This window comes from Centruroides vittatus, unplaced genomic scaffold, assembly GCF_030686945.1.
Source record: "Centruroides vittatus isolate TY-2023 unplaced genomic scaffold, ASM3068694v2 contig_882, whole genome shotgun sequence".
NCBI lineage: Eukaryota > Metazoa > Arthropoda > Arachnida > Scorpiones > Buthidae > Centruroides > Centruroides vittatus.
Window position 1 is genome coordinate 224302 of NW_027122574.1, and position 20418 is coordinate 244719.

Sequence of the window (20418 nt, forward strand, 5' to 3'; positions counted from 1 at the left end):
AACAGAGGAGTCTAATTGTAATCTTGTGTTATTGTTTATTTGTACTTTTTCATAGATTTTAATGATGTCTAAGTATGTATAACTTTTGATTTATTGTATTTGTTTCAGTTTTTTTTTTAATATTTTTTATGAATCCTTTTTAATTTCACAATTATGGAATACACAGTGTTTAGCTACTGCTGTTTTCTGTGAAACACTGTGTACATCATAATTGTGAAGTTAAAAAGGATTCATAAAAAATATTAAAAACTGAAACAAATTCAATAAAACAAAAATTAATGAACACTTAGAAATCATTAAAATCCACTAAAAAACACGAATAAATGATAACACAGGAATACAATTATACCCCATTTGGCATTCTTACTTAAACATTTGTAACAATTAGACAACCTACAATACTTAAAAACCAAGGGAATACTATCTATTAACTTAAGTGACATTGTGTTAGTGATAGCAAACATCAAATCTGTGACTCAACAGTTTGTAAGATAAGCATGTATTTTTTTAAAAAAAATCTTCTTTTATAAGTGTGCTTTTGTTTATAACTTGTAATTTATTGTTTTCATAAGTTATTCATTACACAATTGTAATCTTCAAAGATGTTTATACAGTATACAAATATAATATCTGTAAAAAAACCCAAAAAGGAAGGCAGTCCTGTTGTAAACAAATACAATGTGTTCATTATGTATTAAATATTTTTAAATTAATTTAATTATCAATCATAATATTCGTAAAGTGAGCCTTGTGTATTTTAGATACCTGTAACTCACAATTTGTAACGAGCACAGCGAAAAGGGGCAGATTGACTGTCCAAAATGCATATATCGTTAAAATAAATATCCAGCATTCATCCATTTTCATGTAATTTCTCCTACTGCGTCGATAACGCATGATAAGTCCTCCGGAGAGCCAAATCTTAGCACTCTTATATCCAATATCAATTGTAATATTAGAATTTATTAAAAAATTGTGAAAAATTTCATTTCGGAAAATCACTAATTTATATATCACCTATTTTTCTTATGAAAGTTTACAAAATCTGTTTCTACTTTGTTGTGTATTTATTATACTTTAAAAGAGCTTTCATTTATTGTTACAAACATCAGAGTTATAAAAATCTAAATAACAAATAAATGTTCAGAAAATAAATCAAATAAAGATCAATTTTTGATAGTTACGTTACTCTAATGTATTGTAATATATTAACACTGATTAAATGTAAAAAAGGAAAAGACATAAAGCATCAGTGCACCTTTCTATGAAATTTTCATGTATCCTTATAATACATTGAGTAATTAAAGGATACCTAATTTTAAAAAAGTGTTTGGTAGCAATTTAATTTTCTAAATAATTATAATAAGAAAGAATTGTTTTGTTAATCGAATATTACAACGATAGGGCTTATCTACACTTAATTATTAGATTATAATTGGAGCAAATATTTAAAACTTTATTAACATCAACATTAATTTTTAATTAATTAAAGTACTATGGATGTGTAGTCGGTCTACGGTAAAGACATGAAAAATAACCAAACTCAAGACTTTGTGATAATTTATACTACAGTTAGCATCTTTTAAGGGCTTGTATTTAGAATGCCTTGAACCAGATAACTTAACAATTTTAAACCTAAGAAAATTGCCAATTTAAAATTACATTTGGCTGCCGGCAATTTTTTTGTACAAAAAGATTTTTTCTAATTTAAAAAAAAAATTATTCTTTGACTCTCTACTCTAAGGGGAGGAAGAGAGCCTTCTAGTCGTAACCATCAGTGGTTTTGTATACCCACAATTAGGTGCAGTGTATGACATATCTGATATGTTTACTGCCTCAACTGTTAGGCCACATTGAAAAATATTTATTAACACATAATTTTTGAGCTGCAAAACACTTGAAAACTTTTGTTTGGTCATGTATTAAATTTTCAAAATTGGATGCATTCTTGAGTTAAAACTAAACTAGTATAAAAAAGTAGTTTTTTTTTCCTAAATAATAAAAGTCATATCTTTCATCATTACAGATTATCAATAGCTGTGACTTTCTTCAAATGTTCCAAAGTTGATACATATATTATGTAACATATTATCAACATATGATTATCAATCAAGGATTACTTTGCAAATCATAATGCAGTTTATCACTTTATTAGCAGTCTGAACAAGTTACTAAGAAAAAATATCCAGCTTAAACAAAAATATTTTGAAGTCAATCTTCAGTTAATTTCTCTTGTTTGTTTAATAAAAGTAATGTAACACCAACATTTAAATTATATTAATAATACGCAAACAAACAAGGTTATTTTCAGGCTATTAGAAGATAGATTAATCAAGAGAATTTAGTCTAAAGGTATATGATCATACTGCCATCTTTTAACGATATTAATTTTAAATAAATAATTTAGAAAATTTTGGTAGGAAAGATCAATCCAGAATGGGGGCACATCTTTTGCACACCAAACATCTAAAGTAACTGGAAATGCATACATCAATGAATTTAATAATGTAGCAGTTGTGATAATTTTAACTACACAATATTATTAGTTAATATTCTTACAAGATGGCAGCATAACCCACCTTTCTTTATGCCAAATTCTTTAGATTAATCTTATAGTCTGAAAATAACCCTCGTGTATCCGCCATCCGTTCATGTCACGACAATCAACCTGAAGACGAGACACGGATCCCCATCACACATAATCTGTACATGGCTTCGTTATATAAGGGGATTGCCAACAAATGCCGTATTAAGATCACGTACAGAAGATGTCCTACCACCTTGGACATCCTCCATAACGGGAAGGACTCCCCCGATCTCAACAGACTTCCGGGCGTTTACTCTATACCTCTTAAGGATCACAGGTGTGATAGAAACCTTGTTTATATTGGTTCAACCAAACGATCATTGGGAATCAGAATACGTGAGCACAATGCAGATATTCTACATGGGAGGAACTCTATGGCTCTTGCAACTTACGCGGCCGATCCTGACATCGAGGCGGCCCTCAACCAAGCGAGGCTCATCATCACCTCACCTCACCCTGAACACCTGAGGTGGTTGGAGGCTATCTCCATTTACAAATCTAGCCGTGCCACCACCTGCATAAACTATAAAGAAGAGCTCAATTTGTCCGTCGCCTGGCAGGCCCTCGTCGACACGGACCTTTAATCGTCATCTACCCGCACCGAATGCGCATGTCCGATCAACCAGCTTTAACGCGAAGCATTCGATTCGTTTAAAAATAATCGTTCTATTTTTGGATCTGCGTTCCGTCGTTTTTTATCGTCTGAAGAAGAACTTCCAAAGTTCGAAAACGTTAACGACGTTTTTTTCGTTTCCAACACCGGTAAATGGTTCCTGTAACGTGTGGTTTAACCCTACTCTTTTAGATTATTAAAATGAATCTGAAATTTATGCTATTCTGGAGTATAAACATAACAATGTATTGTATGTAACATTGCAGTTTTACATAAAATATTTTCTATATAAAAATATTAGAATGTTCTTTTACTTCTAACAAATAGAATTAGTACTTACATAAGGAGCTGAACACATATTCATTAATTGTCTTATTTCTTTAGCTATCATTCGCAATTTCTCAAAATTTACCTAAATAAACAATATAACAAGCTTGGTAAGTAATATTTTACATAATGCAATGTATAAGATAATTATTTAAAATAATTTCATACCAAATTATCTACAAATGTGTCATTGCCTAAATGAATAAATGTTAAATCTTTTTTGACAACTGGATAAAATGGAATCTGAAAAACAAACAAAGTATTTAAAAAATAGAACAAAATCATATTATAAATGTGAAAGAACATAATAATTACAATGGGTGGTTGGATGTGTTCACTGTTGATTAAATTACGATATTTACACATGTTTCGAGAAGGATCCATCAAGTCTTGTAGATCCTACATTCAAAGAAAAAAAAATTTTTCTAGATAACAATCTGTAATATATATACAGGGTATTCTGCAAAGAAATAGTAATATTTTTACAGCATATTCTAGAGGCCTAGGGGATTCAAAAATGTTTCATAAACATAGCTGTTCAAATGCATTTTTTCAGCACTATAAAGAATTAAATTTCAGACTAGCTACCTCTTAAGATGCTGTTCTGTAGCACTTCTAAGTACCATGGAATAGCCTCAATATCACCGTCCTTCAGCTCCTTACATTTTTTGCAGAAAACATAAGATTTGTTTATATTTCTTGACACTTTAGTACAGCATAGAAACTACAGGGTTGTAAAACTAAGGCTTTTCCTCAGGTGTAGCAGTGTTGCAGGGCAGCTTTTTAAGAAAGTAACTAGTCAGAACTTTAATCCCTTCTAGTATTGAAACAATGTATTTGAATGGCTATGTTTATAACACATTTTTGAATCCCCTAGGCCTCTAGAAAGCACTAAAAATATTGCCACCTCCTCATAGAATACCCTGTATACAACTGAAAGCATCACAGACCAACAGTATACAAACCTCAAATATTTTTTGGTACTTGGTTGGAAGTTTCTCCCATGTAACTCGTAGCCTGGAAACTGCGCCATGACCCAGACCACTTAAAATGGCAAACATAGAATTGAAGTTTTTACATTCTTTACACTGTCCTGAAATATAAAAGAAAAATTAAATTCAGAAACTATTGGAAATTAATATTTACTTGAATATTTCCACATCTATATATATAATACATATTTATGATATTCAATGAATAGATCTTTATGAAGAATATGTACTCTATTCTAGTCTCAAGGTCAGTAATAAATATTACAACCAACAACTGGTTTACATACTGTCTCCTTAGATACAACTCTGCTAGTAACACACATAATAACCATTACTGAGACTGAAGAAAAAACAAAATCTGAAATAATGATATAGGAATTTTTACCTGTTATGTTCATTACAATAAATACTGTAAAAGGCCAGTACCAGTTATTGCATGAAACATTGTAAGAAGATTAAAAATTTACATCATTAACACTACTTTTTGTGAGATTGTAAAGAGTATTATCCTGGTTTACGTTTTCTCTAATGCTGGGATTAATGCTTGCATCATTTTCATGGCAGAAAGTAGCAGGATCACTTTTCCTTTCTTAGGAATATATGATAGATTTCTCCATCCAAAAACCAAAAGTATGTGATTGTATTCCACATTTGGTATTCTGAATCTTAGGAATTCATCAACTAAACAACCAAAAATATATAAGAACATTCTCAAAACACCTAGGTCTAGATATGATAAAATCCTATATGGAAGAATAAGTATGAACAAAACTTCCTGCCAAGCCCTTAAAAGAAAGATTGAGGATGCAATTAAAACTTTAAAAATTTGGCAGAAACATTAGAATCACCCCACAAAAACTTTCTAAATAAAATATGTCATTTTCAAAGGAGAGAAAATCAAAAACCCAGATTTTCAGGTGTAACAATGTTATATGTAGCAGGGGTTGCTCTGGAAAATTTAAAAATTCAAGTTCACGCCGAATGTCAAAACAAGCAGACAAGAATTTTATTGCCACTTTAATAAAAATATCACCAAGTGTGAATTTTGGCACTATGCAGCACAACCCCTGGTGTAGTGAGTGTTTCACAGCACTTTGCTTACATTGTAAAAAAACTAATTCAGTTTGAAGATAAAAATGAAAACATTCATGTTTGATTGAAATGTTTCATTTTGTTTGTTTACATACTGTTCATTAAGGTTTAATGAGTAGTAATAAAACTGTGTCATAACTCTATTTAATAGTGTTTATTATCTTTCTCTAAAGCATCAGGTTCACAAAAATAAAAAAATCCAGTTTTTTTTATAAGTATTTCTAGAGCTTTGTCCTTCTCACAACTGTCCAAACTCAACTTATAAAGGATTAATTGAGACTTTACTATACAAGTTATCTTTTATGACTTTTAATCTTGGATCACTCCATGTTGTTTCATTTCTATAAATCTAAAACCTGAACCTATAGCATAATTCTAAAACCCATTACAAACTAATCTGTATATATGTTACCGGCAAAACCCAATTTTACGCCAAACTAGTTTGGCGTAAAATTGGGACCAAACTAGCTTAGAGTTATTATTCAAGTATATTAATGGTTAAATATATTAATAGTTAAAATAAAATTAAAAGGCAATTAATTAGATGAATAATATTTATTCAAACATAGTCTACTTAATTATAAAAAATGGGGTTGATGTTATCCTAGATATCAAAGGTGGCGGCTCGTCTCCGATTTCATCAATCAGAAGACAGGGAACAGTGGGGACGCGCGTTCTAACCTAACCTAACCTATTCTAATAAATTACTATAATTATTAGCAAGCAAATTATTAGAATAGGTTAGGTTAGGTTAAAACGTGTGTCCCCACTGTTCCCCGTCTTCTGATCGCTGGAATCGGAGACAAGCCACCATCTTCGATACCTAGGGTAACATTAACCAAAAACGGCATTGATTAGAAGTGACACAACACTTGTACAAAACTATAAAATAAAAATAAGCTAATCAGTACTTATCAATTTGTATTCTTTTATTAAGCCATGAGCTTTTACCTTTCGAAAATATTTTCAAAAATTCAAACGAAATAATAAAAATAACTTTCAAAATCAAACTAAAATTAAAAATGAACTTACTTGTGTTTTATGACGAACTTAAATTAACCATTAATATACTTGAATAATAATTCTAAACTAGTTTGGCCTGACACGCTTACGCCAAACTAGTTTGGCGTAAAATCGGGTTTTGCCAGTAACATATTATATATATATATATATATTATCAAAATTAACATTATATAAAATTTTACTATGTTCTATTATAGTTAATTATGCAGATTTGATAAATCAGGATGTTTTTTGTTCTTAATAATTTAAAAATAATTTCCTTTCCTTTTTTTTATTCTCTCTATACACAAATATATATTTGACTGGTTGATTATTGTTACCAATATGAAAAGGAGAAAGAGATTTCCTTCTCACACCTAAAGTCCCAACCAACAATGTACACAATAAAATAATACATGATAAGACTTATAAGTGGATAATATAACTACTTAAAAGGTACATTCTTCTGTGACTGATCTTCAGTCCAGATTTTTGGATAGTTAAATCTTTGACAATCTTTACAAATTTTGTTCCTCAGGATGAAGATGAAGATACTGTTCATCAGTGGCTGAGTGTATAAAACCACTGAACACTGATAGTTTTGTCATACTATAGTTACAGCTTCTGATTATTCTCCTTGAAAATAATTTAGCACTTTGATTTTGTCTACAATCTTTTTGATATTTTGCCCCTAGTTGTTTTGTGTCATGGCCTTGTTGATTTATTACAAGAATAAAAAAATAATTAAAATCTTCCTGTAAAATATATAACTGTGGTTATATATTTTACAGGATAAATATTATAAATTGTTTATCTCTTTATCTATTGTTTCACTGATTTTGTTAATCCTTCTATCAATAAACAAATTTTAGATTCATGAGTATGAAAAATTTAAAATAAAATTATGAATATTGAAAATGCTCAACTACACGGCTTCTATTGCATATTACTTTCAACTAATCTTGAAAAGATTTAACAGTCGATTGATCGGTCGATTTATGTCTAAGATAAAACATTTTTTATGCTACCATTAAATATTAAAACATTTTAATCTTCTTAGTTTTATAATTTATGTTTGAAAGATTGGACTGAATAATTTTCAACCATTTGTTTATTAGAATTTCATTCTGTACTTGTAAAAAGTTCTTGTCAATGGCATGATTTTTCTTTTAAAAAAATGTTTAGAAAATTTGCATTCTACATTACTTTTTAGTAATAGAATTTATATGCAAATTACTAAATCTACATATGATGATTAGTTTTCTGCTTATACATTTTAAGTCTTAGTCACTGACTCCATATTTATCAAGAAAAAAAAAGTTGTTTAGAATTATTTTTATCTTGTTGACAAACCAAATCATATCCAATTCTGAAGAAATGCAATCTACATCATATATTTTGGAAATATTTTTGCTCCTCATTCTAATTAAACTTATAAAAAAAATATTATTTATTTGCTATATAAATTTTACAGGTATACAAAAGTTCTATTGTATATTTAATAACAGAATTGCAAATTGCCTATTCTAAGGTATGCAGAGAATTTATTAAGTGGAAAATACACTGGTAGTGAATACAAAAAAATAAATTTTCAACATTCCGCAGGAAAATTCATTGAAAAGAGAAATTTTTTATACAGATCTTTTCAATATGAAAGTCAAACTATATTTTTAAACTTTGATAACTACAGAATACATTAAATAATTAATTGTATTCTTTAAAATAATTTACAATTTTCAAATTTTATTAGAATATTGTAATTTTAGGATACTATTTGTATATTTCAACAGAATATAATTTTGTTAATATGATGTTGAATTAATGCAATATATCTTTTACTACAGGATGCTTTGAATTCTGTCAAAAGTGACTGACTGAGAATACTGAAAAAACTATCAAGATTGTAAAAAAAAAACAACAACAACACAAGAAATTTTAGACTAATAAAGCATAACGATCAAACAAGTAGTTTTTTCTTACTGACCACAGTTAATATAGATACTTAAAATTTTCAACTGAGTTAATCAAAAAATCCAACATTTAATTGCATAACTTTCCTGGCTAAACTTTAAAATTTTATGTAGCACCATTTATTATAGATTTTATTTTAAGAACTTTTTCTATTATTAGTTATTATAAAATGGCAAAAAGCTTCATTTTGAGGGTAGAGGGTAAAAATTGTAAATGCTAATAACTAAGTCTGATCCCGCTTGAGAGATAAGACATACGATCCTCTTCTATCTCCCACCCCCTTGATTTTTAACTACCAAAATTGAATAGTATCAAACCACCTAATAAACAAATCTTTCTGTAAAATTTCAGAAATTTTCAACAAAAAGTGCAGATGTTATTAAGCTTCAAACAAGGTGAACAAAATCATGCCCCCCCACACCGCTCACACATCAGAAAACATCCCTGAATTTTTTTGCATTTTTTGATGTTTCAAGATCCAGAGACAAAACAATAGTGCATGCTCAAACTTCTAGGCTTACAGAAAAGTGGCATTGAACGTCCGACATTTATGTTTTCGTGTTGAAAACTTTGGCTGCAACCACGCTATTGTAAAAATTTTAAGGAATTAATTTTTGAACAATCACAATACTTTTCCATCTGTTATATATAACAGCCAGGAAAGTAAAAATGGAAATTCTTTTAATTGTAATAATTACTACTGGACTAATAATGCTCATTATCACTCAAGAATGCTATGGAATAGTATTATCATCATCAACAAAATATACCACACCTTTATCCTTTTCTAGAATCAGTTTACTTTGAATCCACTCTAAACCAAGATTTCTCTGTAAGACTCCTCTGGGTTTTAACCAGTTTGGATCTATTTCTTTCATTTTAAATTCAGCTGGTGTCTTTATATTTAAATGAATGTAGGGGATTAAAGTATTCTACGACAACTTGGTAACTAATTCTGTTTTGACTTCATTGTCTTCTACCACTATCTAATGAACACTTGGTATTAATTTAAAGCAGTAAGATAGCCTCGTAAATTCAGCTTTTTGAACTAATCTAGGATACGTTGGTGTAATTATGTATAAAATAACATCTGGGCCATTCAAAAGCTCAGACTGTAACTTATTAACTTCATTATAACAACACGAATCGACATCAGCTCGACGTATGGCCATATAAAGTTTGTTTTCTATGAGCTATGGAATAGGCCATTTACAATAACTGATCTAATCCACAGCATTTTTTAACCAGTTAAAACAAAATTATTGTTAACTTACTTGCAACTTTAATAAACTGTTTAATTATCTTCATTCGCCTGAGTAGATGATGTTCCGAACAGACTTCCGTTACAACCCAAAACATTTCCCTGTTTACTAACTATATGAAAAATTAAATAATTAAAATATTTATTGTATAGATATCATTAAAGAGATAAAATGTGTATCTTACTTCAGAAAATTTAGAGAGCATCGGCGTTCCGTACTTAGACTTTACTTCAAAGAGATCATCTATGTATTCTGTAGGTTCTATCTGACGAAATATACTGAAATCTTCCAGTGTCAGCTGAGTTGCGATTTCGACACTATTCAGCTGCAGAAAGTGTACCTGGCTTTCGCGATGTAATTCCTAAAGACCAGATTTGATTCTCTCACAAAATAATCAATTATAAAAGTTAAGTACTAAAGATTAATTAAAAAAAATGCAATTTTTAAAAATGTAAAAATCACTCAAACATTATGGGAAAACTTTTTGCAGATTAATAGTTTTTTTAAAGAAACTAGTATTAATTTCATAGTTTCTGCTTTCATAGTTTTACTTTCCATTTCAAATGAAAATTGTTAAAGATATTAAAAAAGTAATGACATGTTACAAGTAAACATGTACATCATCTTAAAACAAATCTTACCAAAAAAAGAAAATTGAATAACTTTTATCATAATCAAAACAATTGTGTTAGTTTGATATGATTACAATCTATTAGACGTATGTGCTTTAGTTTAATGTAATTCATCATATTGTTTACATATTCTTGAGTTATTAATAAACTTCTATAAGCCATTCATCATTCGTTACAATGAACTACTCACAGTTTTTTCATTTATAAAATAGTATTTTTTGTCTGTCCAAATATGTGACATTTATTACAATACAATGTTTTTCTACACAAAGACCGAAATGTTTATCAATTTGAATTCTGTGTGTGATCCATTACAGTAACAAAAGACACAAGTTTATTCATAGCTTCACATATTGTATGATATAACTTAAGTATTACAAAATTTGTAGTTTTTATCTTAAAACTAATGTTTTCGGTCATATTTAATGACCTTCGTTCAGTCGAGTCCGCATAAGTCGACACCCCAAGGGGAAGTGGAAATGTGTCGAGTTATCCGACGTGATGACTAAAGTGAAGTTGAAAAAAACCAAAAAAAAAAATACAATTAGGGAAAAACAGAAGTGCGTTATACAGTAGTATAGGCTTACAATACATTGTGTCCTCCATTTACAATTACTCTGTAGATGAAAAACTGAAAAATTCATTTAGTGTTGTTTGTTTTGAGCACTTAACTCTCTCGACTTTCATTTTCAATGATCACGAACGCCTCGAAAACATCATATTCGCAATTGTCAATTGTTGGCAAGTAACGTCTAAGGATTCTTAATGCCTCTAGCATGAGAAAATGCAAAATTGGATTCTGGTGTGACATTGATGTAGATTGTATATTTTCCTTTTGTTTATCTGTTATTATTTTATACATAAAAATACATAAAATGTTAAGGTATTTTTATTCATATGTATATATATATTAATAATAATAATATATTATCATATTATTAAATATATTAATTATATATCAATAAATAAATCGACTCCCTTCCTGAAAAAAATGAGTTCGCACCACACGTGCAAAGTGAATTCATTTTTTCAGGAGGGGGTGACGACTTATCAGAGTGTGGGACAGCAAAAGTATGTCGACTTAGCCAATGGTGTCGAGTTATCCGGGTGTCGACTTATGCGGACTCGACTGTCATTGTCAGGCTAAAATGAACATTTTTGATGAAAATTCAAACAATGACATGACACTACAGAAATGTTTATTTCACACACTTCTACACCAGTTATCATCTAGATCAGGGGTGAGCAACCTTTTTAATCAACGGGCCAGTTTAAATTCTAAAAATTTTTGGCGGGCCGCACATAAAGTAACACTTATTAATAATTTACAAAACTTTTTTATAATAAACATTAGAATAAAAAAACATAAAATTTAAAAAAAGTAAAGATTTCATATACAAATTTTAATGCAAAATAAAAACAAACAAGAAAAGAACAGAAAAACAAATTTACTTGAAATTTTTAATGAGAAATTTGGCACTGTTTTTTCGATACAAGCCGATCAATATCAGCCAGAATTGATGAGGTAGCTACACGTACGCAGCTTTCTAATCGTGCATCACTCAGTCTCAATCGATGGTCATTTTTGATTAATTTCGTGGTTGAAAATAATTGTTCGCAAACATACGCACTTCCGAACAGAGACATCATTTGCTTTGCATTTTTCTTCAAAAGCGGAAATTTCTCAGGGCTCACGTAAGATTTATAAAAATTTTCGATGTTTACTGAGAAAAATACATTTTTTAAATCGGTTATTTATTCTGCGTGTACGATCACTTCCCACTTCTTATCATGCCTTTGGCCACTGTTTCCACACGTTTCATTCTCTTCGCTTTCACATTTTCAGATTAAATATGTTATAAATGCTAGAACTGCCATTAAGCAGAAGCTGACAGACAACATTTATGGTTAATATTACCAGAAGTTTGGTTTGGAACAATTTCCCAATTGCACTCTGCCTTGTATTTTTGCTGGTCCATAAAAAATGTGAGAATATTAAGATATCTCAACTCAAAATTTTGAAATTTGTCTTCAGTCCATTGAGAATAATATGTCTAAGTTTTATTGGCATATAATATTCTCAACACCATATCAATGTTTCTGGATTTATTTCTTATTAACATTTGACCATTTTAAATGACCCTCATTGAGCTGTGATGAAATGAAAAATTAGAAGTGCTAAAATAACACAAATTAAACATATAAAAGAATAACTTTTAGAGATTCAAAACTTGATAATGTTAAAAATGTACAGAAATATTCATTATAACAGTATTTTTAATCTTGATGACAGACACAAAGCCTGAAAAATGCTTATTTTGTAAAAAGTTAATGCTCCAGAAAAGCATTTCAAACTAAAAATCAAATTACTAACTAGCAATGCACTGGTGGTCTAATGATAATTAGACAGAAAAATTATAAAAATGTCCATATGTCGAAATAATACTTTCCTTATGTTATATTCTATAACAACCAGAAAAGTTAAAGATATTTTTCAAATGTAGAGAGTCAGTTAAGAAGTCAAAGTTGGCAAATTTTTTGCTGACACTGACTCTTCAGCCATGCTTATAATAAATATTATATTAATCCTAAAGGAAACAAGGAATGTACAGTACATGATGACAATTTAATAATATCAATTGAAATCTTAACAGTTAATTTAAAATGCTTTATGTGAATTATATTCACATAAAACATTTTGAAAACATAAAAATAAAAATACAAAATCTCACAAACACTTTTATACATTTAATTCTTTTTGTCTTCAAATAAAATGCATTTTGTAATATTTTTGTGATTCAGGGTAGATTAATATACAGTAGAGAACCGAAAATCGGAATCAATTGGGGACTGGGGTTGTTCAGATTAGTGATTTGTTCCGATTACCGATTATGTACGAATAAATATATTAACCTGTCCGATGTTCAAATTTTTCTCCGTTGCGTGTCACTTCGTGTTGAATTTTCGTCGATTTTAAGCCTAACGAAAATTTTTATAATAATCGAGGCTATCGTATCGTTAAAAATTATTTCTGCATTTTGTAAAATAAAATAAATATATTGAAGAATATAAAAATTATACTTTAGAAGTAAATTTAGTATCAAAAGCGTTCAATTCAGCACGACACAGTCTGACTGAAAATCGTTCCGATTACCGGCAATTCCGATTACCGGGGTTCCGATTAACGAGTCTCTACTGTATTAAAATAAAATCGAAAATAAAAATAAGATATGTAAGGATCACATATGCAAATCCATTAAATATTTATCAAAATTATTCAAAAATGATACTGAAGAAAATTTAATTTATGTAATCATTTTTCATTGCAAAATTAACCGATTTAACAATTCATTTCTTACACTTTACTAAATTATTACAAATTAATGAATTATTTAGTTTCCTCATAAAATAAATGGCAAAGTAAGATGACAATTTTCAGTTTTTCATTATTACTTTGAGGCAGTAACTTTACAGAATAAATTTAATTTGCATCTAAAAAATAAACAACCTATACTTACATTGGCTAATTCATCTGGAACCAAAGTTTCTGTCGAAGTGTTATTTTTTAGGTAATATCGACTGCTAAGTCCAATTCTTTCGGCTAAATTCTGCAACTGGTCGGGAAGCCTTCTCTGTTTCACAACTCCTCCTTCCCCCACAGATACCTCACACAATGAATAATTACTGAATAAAAAATAGTACAATTATTGATATTTAAAATATGATGCTAGTCTCATTAAATTAAAGTAGTTTTTTATTGCTTAATATTAATTGTATTCAAATTCCTTAGCCATACACTGTACAATGTTAGCATTTTGTTCAACTATGTGTTTCCTTATTTAATTTTAGGATTATGTACTTTGAAAGGAATTTATCATTTTTAGAATTGCAAGAGTAAAGTATAACATAATAAACTGTAAGAACATGATTAAAAAATAAGCAAACTTTTACATGTAGAAGAAAGTATTCATTTATGATAGAAAATGTCCTAAATAATATATATGTTTCATTCAATTCATCTTGAAAAATAATGTTTAAATCTGAAATCCGTGGGACTGTGGACACTGGCCAGAAGAAACTAACAATTTAGGCATCAAGTAAGAGCCTCTAAATTACACTTGCTCGCTTTCTACTAGATCTCATTCTTTTTTTGTTTTTAAATACAAAACAAGAATGAAAACTAATAGAACTAGTGAAAAAAATGATTTATCTAATTAAGTAAATTCATCGTAGTTTCAAAATAACCAAAGTACACTTCACAAAGTTGAATGAAAATTTACAAAATTTACAAAAAAGTATTTTTAAAAATTCAGGAAGCATTGAGTGCATTGTGGAGGCTTTCTTTTCCAAACAAAAACAGACTTTGAGAACACAAATACAATATAACAGAAAGGAAAGCTACTACTAAGCTGGAAAATGTAACAATAAAAGAAAATCTTGTGGGATGAGATCAAAGTGAACTAACTTAAAACATCCAGGAGTTAATTTTCATAGAAGTTTTCTTAAAAATATAAAAATCTATAAACGAATTTATTCTGCAATTAATGATTTTTTATAGTCGTGAGGGAAAGTTGAAAAGAACTTTGAAGAGCGAGTTCAAGAGTACGTGAAACCGCTTCGAGGTAAAATGGGTGGGCCCTCGAAAGTCGATTTTTTATAGTACAGTATTTAAGTATATTAATAATAAAAAAATTCAACTTAAAAAATATATAAAAATTGAACTTTTTAATATAGCTTTGTAAAATACATTCCCAAAGATACTAAAATTTATTGCAAAAGTCAATGAGTCATTATCTATCTGAGTATTCTGATATAAAGTTAACATTTATTTATTTATTTTATATAAACAAAACACTCTGGTCATTGGCCTTTTTCAAGTATATGTTACAACTAGTACAAAAAAAAAAAAAAACCACACTTAAACAAACTAAACAAAGAAAAAATTAATAAAATAAATTTCTTAATATTGAATTTTACATAATATAATATGTATTGAATTTTTAATATTTTAGTCACTATTCTCACAATTGACATTTAAATCAACTCTGTATTTTATAAATTAATAAGTGAGTGCTGATTTACAGAAGCATAGCTTTACATCTGCGGGTAAGCGATGAAAGGAACATTTATTTTCTTATTTTTATTTTGCAAATCTGTAAATTGCATCAATGATAAAGTTTTTTGAAACTTGAGCTTGGCATTAATCAAATTTAACAGTAAAATAAGAAAAATACAAGGATTTCTAAATATAAACTTGGAGGTCAAATCACAATGTCAAATTCATTGCTTATTAGCAGACAAGTTTGGTTTATTATATGATTAAAGAGGCAATATAAAACATATATCAAAGCAAAAATAAAATATGGTATACTGATTTGGGTTATTGCATCTAACTTCAGTTTTAAACAAATTACAAATTCTTCCAAACCATTTTGTTGGAGTCATGTAAGTTAAACCATTTTGACTCGGTCTCTCGGCATTATCGACAGAATAGAATCAACAAGGTATACAATGCTATATATGAAACAAACTCTAATATATAGCCATAAGTTTTTGAAACTAAGAAATGATATTTGATTTTGTCATACTCTAAAAGTAAAGCACAGAAGACCTTTGAGGTATAGTTCTAGACATAAACATGGTCTGAATCCTGGATATTACAACCTTCCTCTTAAACTTTGTTACTTTCACACACTTCTGGGATGTCATGGTTAATAAGTAAAGGTTGTATTGAGTCAGACAGAAAGTTTTGTGTATTTTTAACAGCTGTCATTACTTGGATTATGTGTAATTTTAATTATAACAGTTGTAAAATTTAACACACTATAGGTAATGTGAGCTTATTTAAAATGTTTTATTCAAACAAAGTATTAAATAAAATTAAGTTGAAATGTCTTCAGATAAAAAGCATATCAGGCATATTATGCTTTGAGTTTGCATGATACCATACAAACAATTAAACAATATGTGATTTTATATTGAAAATATAAAATAACATATTGTCATATTTATTTCTTCCAAACAAAAGAAAAATTGATGCAATATTTTGATTTACAATGAAATTATATTACAACGATAACTCTCTTCATAAATTCTACGAAATTAAAATCTATTCAAACAACTTACAAAATTCAATTAATCAAATAACCATCATCAGATTATATTTGAGTCATAATATGGATGTTTAGTAATCTGGCAATAGTTATTTGGTTAAAATAATTTTAAAATTTTCAACATAAAATGTCAAACTTACTTGCTTGGATCTGTTATACCAAATTCCCTGAGGGATAACATTACTACTTCACGTGCAGTAGTTTCCTGTTTATGTGAAAATGTAAGAATACATTTAGTATTTTTTTTTACATCAGAATAATATTAGTGATAATCATTCAGAAAATTTAAGCATAGTATTACCTTGTGAACTAACAGAAATTTAAACGTCTGATCTGAACGATAAACTTTTAGAACATGTTCCGGATAGTCTAATTTCAAGTCGTGTTCATAATAAGTGGCTAGGGACGTGAGATCTGGATTGCTGTGGCTATGGTAGAGGCGATTGTTTCCTCCCGAAGACCTTGAGGGAGAAGCAGATCTTCCACCATGGCTACCGGAACCTGCGCTGCTGTTACTGTGAGCCGAATATAGACTATCATCTGAGCTGTTTAGGTGAGATTCACTGAAATGAAATCATTTACATAAACATCATAATTAAAACACTGTATACATAATTAATAATATATAAAATTAAAATTGTCAAAACTATTTTTATTTAAACTTTTTGCTTTTCAAAACTAAATTATTTTTAAATACATAATTTAATGAAGTTAAGCAGAATGTGTTGAAGCTCGTACTTGCAACTCAAAACCTAATTTTAATTAAGCCAAATGATCTTGCGGAAATTATTGGATTATTTTGGGCTACATTAATAATTAATTACGAATAAATTTGACTACAGGTAGCTAGTTAAGTTGCCATCTTGTATTAATTTTAATAATTATAATAAATTAATTTAATTTAGAAATTTCTGGGAAAAAAGAATTGGCCCAGAGTGGGACTCAAACCTGCAACTCCCACTTGCTGTGCAGATGTGTTGCCAATTATACTACCTCTATCTGATTTTCTCTTTCAGAATTATTATTTCAGACAAAATTGAATTAATTATTAACATAGCCTGAGAATGTTGGCAATGTCTTTGAGCTTAATCATTTATCATTTTGATTAAATGTTAACATAATATAAATTTAATTTAGAACTTGAATTATAGTTAACTAATGCATCCAAAATTCTTGTACAAATTATTTGTATTCAATTAATTGATTAAAGGTAATTGTTTCTGTCATTTCAAGATTGTTGCTATTATATAACAACAATAAAAGTCTAATTTTTTTATGTAGAATGAAACAAACTTTTATGACGTACTTAAAAACATTTTTTTTTTGTTTTTGAGACGATATATTTTATATGGTTTCAAGAAACTACTAAATAGTTTCTTAAAATATGAAAGCTTATTTTGTGATGTCATTCTTGAATATAATATTTTAAAACGGTCATTAATAATTTATTTTCATTTAATAGCCTACAAGTTAATACAGTAAGTAATACAGGATGGCAAGATTTATAAATAAAAAATATGTCTACACATTTACACTTAATTTTTTTATGTCAAATCATCTTATTACTTTCGGTATAATCTATTTATAATTATTAGAATATTACCTATTGAGAGACTTTGGTATAATATTTATCTTAGCTAATGCTTTTTTTAACTTGGCACGATGTCCCAATGTCATAAAACCTTTCTTGTCCTCTTTCTTAACGTCACTGTTACTGTGTACGACGCCAGTCCCATTTGCAATCTTGGAAGTCGGAGAACTGGGAGCCTGGAGGAGGGACATCACTCCTAGGGGCAAGCCGCCTACCCCCAGCGGCAGGCCGACCACATCGCCCCACTCCAACTGGTGAGAGGACAGCCTGGCCCTGGGATCTGGCTGAAGTCGTGCAATTTCTGATGCCTTCCTTCCTCTGGGTCTCGGGGAATTCTCAGGAGTGTTGAGCATTTCTTTGAAACCTGAAATGGAAAATGCATTTGAAATCGTATTTGTAAAAAACTGGAAAATTATGCTGACTTAGATTTAAAAAATCTGTGTCAAAAATTATAATGTTTCTATTATTGTTTTAAGTTATTTGGAAGCAATATAAAATTAATTATAATATTTTTATTACTGTGAAGTTTTCCTTAAACTGTTTAAAATGTCTATAAAATGATTTCATCATCAAAAAGTTAACATTTTATTTCAATTTAATATAAAAAAGTTAATTTAAAATAAACAAAAAATACAAACCTAAAAGATTTGACCGAACTGTAATACACAAGTGTGTAGTACCTCTCAGAACTTCTAAAGCTCTGGCATGACTAACATGCTCAAAACTCTGACCATTAACTTCAAGAATCTGCAAGAAAATAACAGAATATTTTAACAGTTCAATCATAAACTTCTTCAAAAGTTTGGAAGTAGGTGTAAATGATTTTCATCAAAAATCGTTTAGAAATTAAAACCATGCATTTTTCAACATATTGTTAAATATTTTTTCACACAAAAAAACAGAACAGTAGGATGGAGGTTGTTAATCTTTTGTTCCAAAATATCTATTATTTCGAACTGAATGCACCACCTATCAGAATGTAGAACTCTAAATAGGTCAAATCTGCATTTTTTCCTTCATATAAAAGCTAAATCATGCAGGTTAATGTATTTTTAAAATAATATTCAGCTGTTTTTTTAAATATTCAATTACAATTAGGCTGATCTAAACTACTAATTTTAACTGGTTTACAATTTATATATTTTTCAGATCTGATATTATGAGTACGTATTAATAGATTATTATTAGTTATATAATGTAGAAATTAAAAAGTAATCAAACTAAATTTGTCAAAGAAAGTCATTATTATTTTAAAATATACTAAACGTTCCTAAAATATTACTACAAATCATCTTTTCATCATCAAGGTACTATTTTTATTTTAATCCATATTTAAAAAAATAAACTGACATGAATTGACTGCATTGTTTGTTAAATTAAATTAGCACAACCTATAAATCATGTCTTTGTGAAAAATATTGCACAATATTACGACTCTTTCGGATCTCTTTAGAATTTAAAAACGGACACGAAACGAGATAGAGTCTGTAAAGATGAGAATAAAATTGTCATTTCAAATCCCTGCATATATTCGCATTTAAAAAATTAATTAAAAAAAAACCGATTCATTACATCAGTTTTAAGTTGATGTACTTAATAATACATTGTAAAAATTTAGCATGAATGATTTATTTGATAAATAATTTAACTAAATCTAAAGTCGAAAAATAAGTTGTGCGTAATACCTGATCACCTCTCTTCAGACCCATATCTTCTGCCTTAGATGCCTTGTCAACTTTTGATATAAATATTCCAAAACCTCTTTCGTAGCCACCCAAAATGGAAAAGTGGAGAACCTCATCTCGGGTCGATCTGGCCAGCGTGATGGTTCGGTTCCTCGCTTTGGTGGCACAGGCAATATTCAGAAGTCTCAACTGCCCATGCATTTTCTAAATTCACAAAAAGTATTTAATCAATAATATTAAAAATAAACGTTAAAATAACAGTAACTATTATTCTACGTTCACAAATTACTGAAGGGTTACAAAGAAAAAACATTTTACAACGAGAAATTATTACTAAATGAAAATTTTTAAATTACAATCAGTTGTGTATTTTAAAATTTATAGAAACAAATAACATCAGATTAATGAACATTTTAAATCATCTGAAATCTGTTCAGTTGTTTATTTTGAATGCAAATTAAATAGTTTGTTCTTAAAGAAGATAATTGTATTATTATTATTATTAATAAAATTAAATGACTGATATAAAAAAAACCATGTACTGTTAATTA

The 20418-nt window shown here is 28.8% G+C and overlaps 1 protein-coding gene across 4 annotated transcripts in view; it reads right to left on the reverse strand.

The window, feature by feature from the left end:
* Window positions 1-20418, reverse strand: part of LOC136983400 (rap guanine nucleotide exchange factor 6-like) — a 95679-nt gene that overhangs the window by 8206 nt on the left and 67055 nt on the right. For 3 of the 4 annotated variants that reach the window (XM_067280114.1, XM_067280113.1, XM_067280115.1), the window contains 12 exons: window positions 19868-20071; window positions 18821-18929; window positions 18195-18546; window positions 16893-17154; window positions 16732-16796; window positions 13997-14162; window positions 10031-10207; window positions 9859-9958; window positions 4493-4620; window positions 3843-3926; window positions 3696-3770; window positions 3541-3612 (listed from right to left, as the gene is read on the reverse strand). In XM_067280114.1, coding sequence (XP_067136215.1) covers window positions 3541-3612; window positions 3696-3770; window positions 3843-3926; window positions 4493-4620; window positions 9859-9958; window positions 10031-10207; window positions 13997-14162; window positions 16732-16796; window positions 16893-17154; window positions 18195-18546; window positions 18821-18929; window positions 19868-20071 — 1794 coding nt within the window. Of the gene's footprint in view, window positions 1-3540; window positions 3613-3695; window positions 3927-4492; window positions 4621-9858; window positions 9959-10030; window positions 10208-13996; window positions 14163-16731; window positions 16797-16892; window positions 17155-18194; window positions 18547-18820; window positions 18930-19867; window positions 20072-20418 lie in introns of all 4 variants that reach the window. The other variant, XM_067280112.1, reaches the window with a different exon arrangement.